This window comes from Bufo bufo, chromosome 5, assembly GCF_905171765.1.
Source record: "Bufo bufo chromosome 5, aBufBuf1.1, whole genome shotgun sequence".
NCBI classification, from domain to species: domain Eukaryota; kingdom Metazoa; phylum Chordata; class Amphibia; order Anura; family Bufonidae; genus Bufo; species Bufo bufo.
The window spans coordinates 113,534,766-113,548,885 of record NC_053393.1 but is presented as its reverse complement, the minus strand read 5'-3'; the positions used below and the strand labels follow the sequence as shown (position 1 = coordinate 113,548,885).

Genomic DNA, 14,120 nt, shown 5'->3' with positions numbered 1-14,120 from the left:
TTATCTTTACCCGCCTCGGCAGCCTATCTAACCTTTCTAATTCGCCTCTCCCCCTATCCGACCACAACCTACTCACCTTCTCTTCATTGGTCTCTTCTGCTGCTCCCCCGGTCCACACACTAGCACACCCCCGCAGGAACCTTAAACATCTAGACTTTTGCTTGCTTTCTGACTCTCTTCTGGCACTCTCTACCATCTGTTCCCTCCAAGACCCAGATGCTGCTACCACCCTATATAACACAACAATAAGTACAGCTCTGGACACTGTTGCCCCCCTCACACACAACAAAACCCGAAAAATTAACAGACAACCCTGGCACACCAACCTGACCAAAAAACTCAGACAAGCTTCCAGGGCTGCTGAGCGGCGATGGAAGAAATCCTATTCAAAAGATCATTTCACCGCATACAAGCAATCCCTCCTCATATTCAAATCTTCACTCGCTGATGCAAAACAGGCTACTTCTCATCTCTCATATCTTCCCTGGCCCACGGCCCTAAACAACTTTTTAGCACTTTTAACTCCCTTCTCCGTCCCCCAGCGCCCCCACCCTCTCATCTCTTCTCAGCTGAGGACTTTGCCAAATATTTCAAACGAAAGATAGTCAACATCAGAGAAAGCTTCACTACACAGTCCCCACAGACCCTCTACACAACTGCTCGGTCCTCTCTCCACTCTACTCTCCAGATTACATCTCAACACCTGTGCACTTGACCCAATCCCATCCCACCTCATCCCTAACCTCACCACAGTGTTTATCCCAGCCCTAACTCATCTCTTCAACCTATCACTAACCTCTGGTGTCTTCCCCTCTGCTTTTAAACACGCTACCATTACACCCATCCTCTAAAAGCCTTCACTTGACCCATCTTTTTTGTCCAGTTATCGCCCCATATCACTGCTTCCGTATGCCTCAAATCTACTTGAACAACATGTCCATTCTGAACTGTCCTCTCACCTTTCCTCCTGCTCCCTCTTTGACCGCCTACAATCTGGCTTCCGACCCCACCATTCGGCTGAGACTGCCCTCACCAAAGTCACCAATGACCTACTGACAGCCAAAACCAAGAAACATTACTCAGTCCTCCTTCTCCTTGACCTGTCCTCTGCCTTCGACACTGTTGACCACTCCCTTCTGTTGCAAACTCTCTCATCTCTTGGCATCACTGACCTGGCCCTCTCCTGGATCCCATCATACCTCACAGACCGGACATTTAGCGTCTCCCACTCCGGAACCACCTCCTCGTCTCATTCCCTCTCTGTTGGTGTCCCGCAAGGCTCTGCCCTGCTCTTCTCTATATACACTTTTGGCCTGGGACAGCTCATAGAGTCCCATGGCTTTCAGTATCACTCCTACGCTGACGACACAGATCTACCTCTCTGGTCCAGACATCATCACCTTACTATCCAGAATCTCACAATGTCTATCATCTATATCATCCTTCTTCTCCTCTCGCTTTCTAAAACTTAACATGGATAAAACAGAATTCATCCTCTTTCCCCCATCTTGCTCAACCCCCCCAACAGACCTATCTATCATGATCAATGGCTGCACACTCTCCCCGGTCAACCAAGTCCGCTGCCTTGGAGTGACCTTGGATTCTGCCCTCTCCTTCAGACCGCACATCCAAGCACTTTCCACCACCTGCCGCCTCCAACTCGAAAACATCTCCCGCATCCGTGCTTTCCTTAACTTTGAATCTGCGAAAATGCTTGTACATGCCCTCATCATCTCCCGCCTAGACTACTGCAACACTCTCCTCTGTGGCCTTCCATCTAGCACTCTCGCACCCCTCCAATCTATCCTCAACTCTGCAGCCCGACTAATCCACCTCTCACCCCATTACTCCTTGCCTCTCCCCTCTGCCAATCCCTTCACTGGCTCCCCATTGCCCAGCGAATTCACTTCAAAGTACTAACAAATACATACAAGGCCGTCCATAACCTGTCCCCTCACTACATCTCTGAGCTACTTTCCCGATACACCCCCACACGCACTCTCCGATCCTCACAAGACCTCCTTCTCTCCTCTCCTCTTATCGCCTCTTCCCACAATCGCCTCCAAGATTTCTCCCGTGCATCCCCCATACTCTGGAACTCGCTACCCCAACATATCAGACTCTCACCTACAGTGGAATCCTTCAAAAGAAACCCGAAAACCCACCTCTTCAGACAAGCCTACAACCAGTGACCCTGCTGCCTCCATACCGCCATGACCAACTTCACCCACACCTACTGTGTCCATCTCCCATACCATGTAGATTGTAAACCCTCACGGGCAGGGCCCTCTCTCCTTCTGTACCAGTTTGTAACTAGTCTTGTTTATGATTAGTGCAATTGTCTGTATTATGTATGTATACCTCTTCTCATATGTACAGCGCTATAGAATGAATGGCGCTTTAAAATAATAAATAATAATAATAATAATATTACATGCAGCACTCTCCTCCTCGCTAATGCCATTGTTCATCCCCATACAGAATCAATATTGACGGCAGCTGATCATGATTAGACGGCACGATCTGCCGCTGGCAAATGATTTTTGATTGCCTGTGATTGCTTGATGAATGAGCATTTGCTTGTTCATCGGGTAATCATCAGCACTATTACACAGGCAGATCATCACTAACAGCGTTCCTACAGTATGTCAGCCTCTGAATAGGGAGAGTTAGTGAAGAGGACGGGTAGCAGGAGAGGGGCCGGATAAGAAGAGAAGGAAGCATCGTTCTCTGATAAGATATATTACAAAAGTTTCTTAGATTCACTTGTACTATTCATTCATGAAACGACAATTACGTTTTAAACAGAACACTAAGTGGCCATAGAGATTAAATTAATTTTGGCAGGGTTGGCAAACATTCTAATGTGTATGAGGGTGTCCCAACTATTCCCCCAATCAAAATGTTGGAGAAAGAAGGGTCAGACATGTTGCATTTCAACATATCTGATCCTATTGTTCTCAAGGGTGAAAAGCTGCCACCAGTGGAGTTTGGGATGGAAGTGTCTTATTCCCCTCTGCCTACTGAGAACACATGTATGCTCAGCCAAGTTAAATGAGCATATGTATGGTGGGGCCAGAAGCATTTGGCTGACACCTATTGAATGTGTATGGGCTGAACAAGCTATAAATCAGCATCTGAAAACAATTTCACAATTTCAGTGAATAAGTTGAAGATTTATTAGAAACGTAACCGACAAAAGAGGTCTTAATGTACTGGGGTGAAATCATCTGTTTTCCATGGTACTAGCAATGATGTTCTGCCAGCTGCTGTCTACTATGTTTACCTTGCACACCTTGAGCAGATGTTTAGAGTGACTTTTGCTTGAGGTTCAGTGGTGTAAGTGCTACGACCTTGGCTAAATTTACTTCCAGATGGCATGAGGCTGGTAACACCTTCCATTCGAAGATCATCAAGGTCTTCTGGAATATAAACAACCAAGGATATGTTACAATGATGCCTTATTACAGCCTGTTATGCTATAATAATTTCCATGAGTACTCATCTGAACTTCTATTCATAATTATTCGTGATCATGCAAAATGTGGATGATGAGGAATAGCAATATTACAAACAACTTTGAATCAAAGATTAAATCACACAATGAAACCATGCTAGTCCTAGAACACACACAACCTATGAAGTTATTATACAAATATTAATAGACAGACTGAAATTTCAGCTTAACCCCTTAAGGACACAGCCTTTTTACACCTTAGGACCAGGCCATTTTTTGCAAATCTGACCAGAGTCCCTTTAAGTGCAGATAACTTTAAAACGCTTTGACTTATCCAGGCCGTTCTGAGATTGTTTTTTCGTCACATATTGTACTTCATGACACTGGTAAAATGAAGTCAAAAAATTATTTTTTTTTGCACCAAAAAATACCTAATTTAACAAAAATTTGGAAAAATTTAGCAAATTTCAAAGTTTCAGTTTCTCTACTTCTGTAATACATAGTAATACCCCCAAAAATTGTGATGACTTTACATTCCCCATATGTCTACTTCATGTTAGAATTGTTTTGGGAATGATATTTTATTTTTTGGGGATGTTATAAGGCTTAGAAGTTTAGAAGCAAATCTTGAAATTTTTCAGAAATTTACAAAAACTACATTTTTAGGGACCAGTTCAGGTCTGAAGTCACTTTGCGAGGCTTACATAATAGAAACCACCCAAAAATGACCCCATCTAAGAAACTACACCCCTCAAGGTATTCAAAACTGATTTTACATACGTCGTTAACCCTTTAGGTGTTGCACAAGAGTTATTGGCAAATGGGGATGAAATTTGAGAATTTCATTTTTTTGTCTAATTTTCCATTTTAACCCATTTTTTCCACTAACAAAGCAAGGGTTAACAGCCAAACAAGACTGTATCTTTATTGCCCTGACTCTGCCGTTTACAGAAACACCCCATATGTGGCCGTAAACTACTGTACGGCCACACAGCGGGGCGTAGAGGGAAAGGTGCGCCGTATGGTTTTTGGAAGGCAGATTTTTATGGACTGGTTTATTTACACCATGTCCCATTTGAAGCCCCCCTGATGCACCCCTAGAGGAGAAACTCCCTAAAAGTGACCCCATCTAAGAAACTACACCCCTCAAGGTATTCAAAACTGATTTTACATACGTCGTTAACCCTTTAGGTGTTGCACAAGAGTTATTGGCAAATGGCGATGAAATTTGAGAATTTCATTTTTTTGTCTAATTTTCCATTTTAACCCATTTTTTCCACTAACAAAGCAAGAGTTAACAGCCAAACAAGACTGTATCTTTATTGCCCTGACTCTGCTGTTTACAGAAACACCCCATATGTGGCCGTAAACTACTGTACGGGCACACAGTAGGGCGTAGAGTGAAAGGTGCGCCGTTTGGTTTTTGGAGGGCTGATTTTGCTGGACTGTTTTTTTGGCACCATGTCCCATTTGAAGCCCCCCTGATGCACCCCTAGATTATAAACTCCATAAAAGTGACCCCATCTAAGAAACTACACCCCTCAAGGTATTCAAAACTGATTTTACAAACTTTGTTAACCCTTTAGGTGTTGCACAAGAGTTATTGGCAAATGGCGATGAAATTTGAGAATTTCATTTTTTTGCCTAATTTTCCATTTTAACCCATTTTTTCCACTAACAAAGCAAGAGTTAACAGCCAAACAAGACTGTATCTTTATTGCCCTGACTCTGCTGTTTACAGAAACACCCCATATGTGGCCGTAAACTACTGTACGGGCACACAGCGGGGCGTAGAGTGAAAGGTGCGCCGTTTGGTTTTTGGAGGGCTGATTTTGCTGGACTGTTTTTTTGACACCATGTCCCATTTGAAGCCCCCCTGATGCACCCCTAGAGTAGAAACTCCATAAAACTGACCCCATATAAGAAACTACACCCCTCAAGGTATTCAAAACTGATTTTACAAACTTTGTTAACCCTTTAGGTGTTGCACAAGATTTAATGGAAAATAGAGATACAATTTCAAAATTTCACTTTTTTGGCAGATTTTCCATTTTAATATTTTTTTTCCAGTTACAAAGCAAGGGTCAACAGCCAAACCAAACTCAATATTTATGGCCCTAATTCTGTAGTTTACAGAAACACCCCATATGTGGTCGTAAACCGCTGTACGGGCACACGGCAGGGCGCAGAAGGAAAGGAACACCATACGGTTTTTGGAAGGCAGGTTTTGCTGGACTGGTTTTTTGACACCATGTCCCATTTGAAGCCCCCCTGATGCAACCCTAGAGTAGAAACTCCAAAAAAGTGACCCCATTTTAGAAACTACGGGATAGGGTGGCAGTTTTGTTGGTACTAGTTTAGGGTACATATGATTTTTGGTTGCTCTATATTACACTTTTTGTGCGGCAAGGTAACAAGAAATAGCTTTTTTGGCACCGTTTTTTTTTTTTGTTATTTACAACATTCATCTGACAGGTTAGATCATGTGGTAATTTTATAGAGCAGGTTGTCACGGACGCGGCGATACCTAATATGTATACAATTTTTTTTATTTATGTAAGTTTTACACAATGATTTCATTTTTAAAACCAAAAAAATGTTTTAGTGTCTCCATAGTCTAAGAGCCATAGTTTTTTCAGTTTTTGGGCGATTATCTTAAGTAGGGTCTCATTTTTTGCGGGATGAGATGACGGTTTGATTGGCATCTATTTTGGGGTGCATATGACTTTTTGATTGCTTGCTATTACACTTTTTGTGACGTAAGATGACAAAAAATGGCTTTTTTTACACCGTTTTTATTTTTATTTTTTTACGGTGGTCATCTGAGGGGTTAGATCATGTGATATTTTTATAGAGCCGGGCGATACGGACGCGGCGATACCTAATATGTATACTTTTTTTTTATTTATGTAAGTTTTACACAATGATTTCATTTTTGAAACAAAAAAAATCATGTTTTAGTGTTTCCATAGTCTAAGAGCTATAGCTTTTTCAGTTTTTGGGCGATTATCTTGGGTAGGGTATGATTTTTGCGGGATGAGATGACGGTTTGATTGTTACAATTTTGGCGTACATGCGACTTTTTTGATCACTTTTATTACCTTTTTTGGGAAGTAAGGTGGGCAAAATTTCAATTTCATCATAGTTTTTTATTTTTTATTTTTATGGTGTTCACCGTTCGGGTAAAGTAACATGACCGTTTTATAGATCAGGTCGTTACGGACGCGGCGATACCAAACATGTGTAGGGAATTTAATTTTTTTCATTTTTTATCAGTGATAAATGTGTTTTTTGATTTTTACTTTTTTTTCACTTTTATTCACTTTTTTTTGACCCAGACCCACTTGGTTCTTGAAGATCCAGTGGGTCTGATGTCTGTATAATACAGTACAGAACAATATATATTGTTCTGTACTGTATTTTACTTACACTGAACAGATCTATGCTTTCAGCACAGATCTGTTCAGCACCATGGACAGCAGGACGCCTGAGAGGCGTCCTGTTGCCATGGGAACCTTCCCCGTCTGCTCAGAACTTCGCAGACGGGGAAGGGTAAGGAGGGGATCTCTCGGGGGGCTCTCTGGGGGCTCTCTCCCTCCCCATCGGGGGGCTGCAAAGGCACAGCAGCCCCCCGATGGGAGAGGGAGGGAGCTCCCTGCGCTGTTAACCTTTTCCATACAGCGGTCCGTACGGACCGCTGTATGGAAAGGGTTAAACGGCTGACATCGCATCGCAGATGTCAGCCGTTTATACCAGGGTGCCAGCAATGTGCTGGCACCCTGGTATCCCCACTAGAAGCCAACGATTATACAAGGGGAGGCGGGCGGGGGATCGCGATCCCGCCTGCCGCACCGCCCGCCTCCCGCACCGCCCACACCGCCCGCAACCCTCCCCCTGCACCTCCCGCCACCATAAAAATCATTCGGGGGTGCAGGGGGGGGTGAATAAAACTTTTTTTAGACATATAAAGTTTCTGATCCCCGCGGTCAGGGACCGCGGGGACCAGAAACTGCAGAAATCGCAGCAAACCGCAGGTCTGAATTGACCTGCGGTTTGCCGCAATCGCCGACATGGGGGGGTCACGTGACCCCCCGCGCATTTAGCCTAGGTGCCTGCTCAATGATTTGAGCAGGCACCGGGTTCCGATCACTGCCAGCCGCACGGCAGTGATCGGAAATACATAGGACGTACCTGTACGCCCTGTGTCCTTAAGTACCAGGGCACAAGGGCGTACCTGTACGCCCTATGTCCTTAAGAGGTTAAAAATATTTTAAAGGGGTTTTCTGAGATTTTTTAACTGACGACCTATGCCTTTGTATAGGTCATCAGTATCTGATTGGTGGGGGTCTGACACATGGGCCCCCCACCGATTAGCTGTTACAGAGGGTACCAGCGCTCACAATAGCACCACAGCCTTCTCTCTGCTCACCAAGCACAGCGCCATAAATTCTATAGCGGCTTTGCATGGTATTGTGCTCAGTCCCATTAACTTCAATGAGCTGTGCCTAGGTCATTTGACTGATGAACGTCATGTCTCATGGCCTAGGCAGAGCTGCGAGCAGAGGTCCCCGGTGTGGGACCCCCACCAATCAGATACTGATGACCTATGCACAGGATAAAATATCTCAGAAGCCTCCTTTAAGCATTTAATCAGCTAAGATATCAATGAGCAATAAAATACAAAACCGGAATACGGTTGTACAACACGAATAGAATGCAAGTGTCAAAAATGAATGGCTCCTAGATGGGACAAGCCTAGGCACTCAGCATATACACAAATATAATACAGAAATGTATATCCAAAAATATATCTTTATTGAAATTGATAAAACAAATAAATAGATGCATAAATTGGCAAAGACAAACACAACCACATGGAGAGTGCACAAAACACGTCGGGACATCAAGTTATAGCATTGCAAATAATGGAGAAGGTGGGATGGAAAAACAAGTATAAATAAATATAAAATCAAACCATGTGGCTCCCCACCTAGATAAAAAAACATTATTCACAACATATACACAATACAGACCTCAGGGGGAGTAGAGATGACGCAAAACAATGAAGATATATTTTTGGATATACATTTCTGTATTATATTTGTGTATATGCTGAGTGCCTGGTCTTGTACCATCTAGGAGCTATTTCATCAGCTAAATATAATTTTCTATGCTTAAATGCTCCTGCAATAAAACTTCTGGACTTCAGAAAACAGATTATTTTTTGTGTCCCTGTACTTGTAACAAACTTTTCATATGTCATAGTGACATATCAAAGATTTTTATGGTTGAGGGTCCGTGTGCTGAGACCCTTACCAAATGCGAAAACGAGGGGATAGAAGCGCTCACACACAGCACAGTCTGTACTTGCTGCTGAAAGTCTATGAGCCCATTTCAAGTCCATCTCCTTCTGTGATGAGAAACCACACTGTGTTTCAGTGTTTCTATCTTTTCGTTTTAACAATCAATGAGCGTCTCAGCACTCGGACCCCACTAATTAAAACCTTTCATATGTCACTATGATAAATCAAAACTTGTTTGGTCCACTTTAAATGTATTTATAAGTATAGATTAAATGGTTGTGTCAAGTTTAGAATTTATCCACTATCCACAAGGGAGGGGATAACTAACTGATCGCTGGGAGTCCCACTGCTGGGACCCCTACTAATCCGAGAACGGGGATCTCATTCCGAACTGATGGAGCAGCAGGTCAGGCATGCACTCTGCCGCTCCATTCATTCTCTATCTATAGGACCGCTGGAAGTAGCCAGGACAAATAGACAGATCCCATTTACTTAGAATTAGTGTTGATCGAGCACCAAAGTGCTCGGGTGCTCGAGTAGAACACCTCGGGACGCTCGGGTGCTTAATAGGGTGTTGCTTAACCGACCGGAAACATTATCTGCTGCAATCCAACCGACCACCTGGTCGCACTGGTGTGACTTCAAGAGTGGTGTCCTACGCTGCCCTGCAAACTGGGACATGAAGCTAGGTTTCGTGGATGAGTATGTTTTTTGTGCTCTGGCAGCAGGCACAGTTTCACCGTGCCCAGGGCCACGGCCACTGCGTGCACAATCAGCAGCACGGCCACTTAAAATAATTAAAACATTATTGTAGAGGGTATGAACACTTTAGCAACTAATATGTTATCACTCCAACCAATCTAAAATAAAAAAATGAAACAACTGTGCAGATAGTTTTCATTAACCCCTTAAACCCTTAAGGACTCGGCCCTATTTCACCTTACGGACTTGGCCATTTTTTTCAAATCTGACCAGTGTCACTTTAAGTGCTGATAACTTTAAAACGCTTTGACTTATCCAAGCCATTCTGAGATTGTTTTTTCGTCACATATTGTACTTCATGACACTAGTAAAATGAAGTAAAAAAAATCATTTTTATTTATAAAAAAATACCAAATTTACCCAAAAATGTATAAAAAATTGCAAATTTCCAAGTTTCAATTTCTCTACTTCTATAATACATAGTAATACCTCCAAAAATAGTTATTACTTTACATTCCCCATATGTCTACTTCATGTTTGGATCCTTTTGGGAATGATATTTTATTTTTTGGGGATGTTACAAGGCTTAGAAGTTTAGAAGCAAATCTTGAAATTTTTCAGAAATTTTAAAAAACCCAATTTTTAGGGACCAGTTCAGGTCTGAAGTCACTTTGCGAGGCTTACATAAAAGAAACCACCCAAAAATGACCCCATTCTATAAACTACACCCCTCAAGGTATTCAAAACTGATTTTACAAACTTTGTTAACCCTTTAGGTCTTCCACAAGAATTAATGGAAAATAGAGATACAATTTCAAAATTTAACTTTTTTGGCAGATTTTCCATTTTAATATTTTTTTTCGAGTTACAAAGCAAGGGTTAACAGCCAAACCAAACTCAATATTTATGGCCCTTATTCTGTAGTTTACAGAAACACCCCATATGTGGTCAAAAACTACTGTACGGGCACACGGAAGGGCGCAGAATGAAAGAAATGCCATACGGTTTTTGGAAGGCAGATTTTGCTGGACTAGTTTTTTGACACCATGTCCCATTTGAAGCACCCCTGATGCGCCCCTAAAATAGAAACTCCATAAAAGTGACCCCATCTAAGAAACTACACCCCTCAAGGTATTCAAAACTGATTTTACAAATGTCATTAACTCTTTAGGTGTTCCACAAGAATTAATGGAAAATAGAGATACAATTTCAAAATTTCACTTTTTTGGCAGATTTTTCATTTTAATAATTTTTTTCCAGTTACAAAGCAAGGGTTAACAGCCAAACCAAACTCAATATTTATGGCCCTGATTCTGTAGTTTACAGAAACAGCCCATATGTGGTTGTAAACTACTGTACGGGCACACGGCAGGGCGCAGAAGGAAAGGAATGCCATACGGTTTCTGGAAGGCAGATTTTGCTGGACTGTTTTTTTTTACACCATGTCCCATTTGAAGCACCCCTGATGCGCCCCTAGAGTAGAAACTCCATAAAAGTGACCCCATCTAAGAAACTATACCCCTCAATGTATTCAAAACTGATTTTACAAACGTTGTTAACCCTTTAGGTGTTCCACAAGAATTAATGGAAAATAGAGATACAATTTCCAAATTTCACTTTTTTGGCAGATTTTCCATTTTAATAATTTTTTTCCAGTTACAAAGCAAGGGTTAATAGCCAAACCAAACTCAAAATTTATGGCCCTGATTCTGTAGTTTACAGAAACACCCCATATGTGGTAAAAAACTACTGTACGGGCACACGGCAGGGCGCAAAATGAAAGGAATGCCATACAGTTTTTGGAAGGCAGATTTTGCTGGACTAGTTTTTTGACACCATGTCCCATTTGAAGCCCCCCTGATGCACCCCTAAAGTAGAAACTCCATAAAAGTGACCCATCTAAGAAACTACACCCCTCAAGGTATTCAAAACTAGTTTTACAAATGTCGTTAACCCTTTAAGTGTTCCACAAGAATTAATGGAAAATAGAGATACAATTTCAAAATTTCACTTTTTTGGCAGATTTTCCATTTTAATAATTTTTTTCCAGTTACAAAGCAAGGGTTAACAGCCAAACCAAACTCAATATTTATGGCCCTGATTCTGTAGTTTACAGAAACAGCCCATATGTGGTCGTAAACTACTGTATGGGCACACGGCAGGGCGCAGAAGGAAAGGAATGCCATACGGTTTCTGGAAGGCAGATTTTGCTGGACTGTTTTTTTTTTAACCATGTCCCATTTGAAGCCCCTCTGATGCGCCCCTAGAGTAGAAACTCCATAAAAGTGACCCCATTTAAGAAACTACACCCCTCAAGGTATTCAAAACTGATTTTACAAACGTTGTTAACCCTTTAGGTGTTCCACAAGAATTAATGGAAAATAGAGATACAATTTCCAAATTTCACTTTTTTGGCAGATTTTCCATTTTAATAATTTTTTTCCAGTTTCAAAGCAAAGGTTAACAGCCAAACCAAATTCAACATTTATGGCCCTGATGCTGTAGTTTACAGAAACACCCCATATGTGGTCATAAACTACTGTACGGGCACACGGCAGGGCGCAGAAAGAAAGGAATGCCATACGGTTTTTGGAAGGCAAATTTTGCTGGACTGGTTTTTTTGACACCATGTCCCATTTGAAGACCCCCCCGATGCACCCCTAGAGTAGAAACTCCATAAAAGTGACCCAATCTAAGAAACTACACCCCTCAAGGTATTCAGAACAGATTTTGCAAATGTTGTTAACCATTTAGGTGTTCCACAAGAGTTATTGGCAAATGGAGATGAAATTTCAGAATATCAATTTTTTGGCAAATTTTCCATTTTAATCCATTTTCTTCCAGTAACAAAGCAAGGGTTAACAGCCAAATAAAACTCAATATTTATGGCCCTGATTCTGTAGTTTACAGAAACACCCCATATGTGGTCGTAAACAGCTGTACGGGCACACGGCAGGGCGCAGAACGAAAGGAATGCCATACGGTTTTTGGAAGGCAGATTTTGCTGGACTGTTTTTTTTAACACCATGTCCATTTAAAACCCCCTGATGCACCACTTGAGTAGAAACCCCCAAAAAGTGACCCCATTTTAGAAACTAAGGGATAGGGTGGCAGTTTTGTTGGTACTAGTTTAGGGTACATATGATTTTTGGTTGCTCTATATTACACTTTTTGTGAGGCAAGGTAACAAGAAATAGCTGTTTTGGCACCGTTTTTATTTTCTGTTATTTACAACATTCATTTGACAGGTTAGATCATGTGAGATTTTTATAGACCAGGTTGTCACGGATGCGGCGATACCTAATATGTATACTTTTTTTTATTTATGTAAGTTTTACATAATGATTTATTTTTTGAAACAAAAAAAATCATGTTTTAGTGTTTCCATAGTCTGAGAGCCATAATTTTTTCAGTTTTTGGGCGATTATCTTGGGTAGGGTATGACGCATGGGGTGCGTGTGACTTTTTGATCGCTTGCTATTACACTTTTTGTGATGTAAGGTGACAAAAAATGGTTTATTTAGCACAGTTTTTATTTTAAATTTGTTACGGTGTTCATCTGAAGGGTTAGGTCATGTGATATTTTTATAGAGCAGGTCAATACAGATGCGGCGATGCCTAATATGTATACTTTCTTTTTATTTATGTAAGTTTTACACAATAATATCATAAAAAAATAAAATAAATCATGATTTAGTGTCTCCATATTCTGAGAGCCATAGTTTTTTCAGTTTTTGGGCGATTATCTTAGGTAGGGTCTCATTTTCTGCGGGATGAAACGACTGTTTGATTGGCACTATTTTGGGGTACTTATGACTTTTTGATTGCTTGCTATTACACTTTTTGTGATGTAAGGTGACAAAAAATTGTTTATTTAGCACATTTTTATTTTTTTATTTTTTTACGGTGTTCATCTGAGGGGTTAGGTCATGTGATATTTTTATAGAGCCGGTCAATACGAACGCGGCGATACCAAATACATTTGCAAGAAAAAGTATGTGAACCCTTTGGAATTATATGGATTTCTGAACAAATTGGTCATAAAACGTGATCTGATCTTCATCTAAGTCACACCAATAGACAATCACGGTCTTCTTAAAGGGACACTGACAGGCCAAAACAGCATATATAGTTAGATATATCACATTACAGGTCTTATAGAGTCTTTTAAAAGCATATAAGTATCCCCCCTGTCCACCTTATAAAGAGCGAAATATAAAGTTTTATAACCTGCTTCTCCGGTCAGCAATCTGCCCAAGGGGCGGCGTTTCATGTGAAAATGCGCCCAGCCAGCCTTCCCAACTGCCGTTCTTAAGCCGCCGCCCAGCGAAGTGAATAATGATGAGCTGGGCGGCGGCTAGAACTCTCCCCAGTCCCGATCAGCAGTCTTCGAGGCAGCTGCAGCTGCATGTACGCAGGTGCGATCTAACGGCACGGCGGGGCGCAGGCGCAGAAGATTGGGCATGAACGATGCCCGGAGGATTGAATTGCGCAGGCGCAGGATCGGGACTGGGGAGAGTTCTAGCCGCCGCCCAGCGAAGTGAATAATGATGAGCTTGGCGGGGCTTAAGAACGGCAGTTGGGAAGGCTGGCTGGGCGCATTTTCACATGAAACGCCGCCCCTTGGGCAGATTGCTGACCGGAGAAGCAGGTTATAA

General features: G+C 41.8%; 1 protein-coding gene across 1 annotated transcript in view; it reads right to left on the bottom strand.

Annotated features, from left to right (window-relative positions):
• The window catches only part of C5H8orf34 (chromosome 5 C8orf34 homolog), a 384,661-nt gene that overhangs the window by 179,921 nt on the left and 190,620 nt on the right, over window positions 1-14,120 (bottom strand). Inside the window, exon 9 of the mRNA XM_040432398.1 lies at window positions 3,287-3,422. Within this exon, the coding sequence (XP_040288332.1) occupies window positions 3,287-3,422 (136 nt within the window). The remainder of the gene's footprint in view (window positions 1-3,286; window positions 3,423-14,120) is intronic.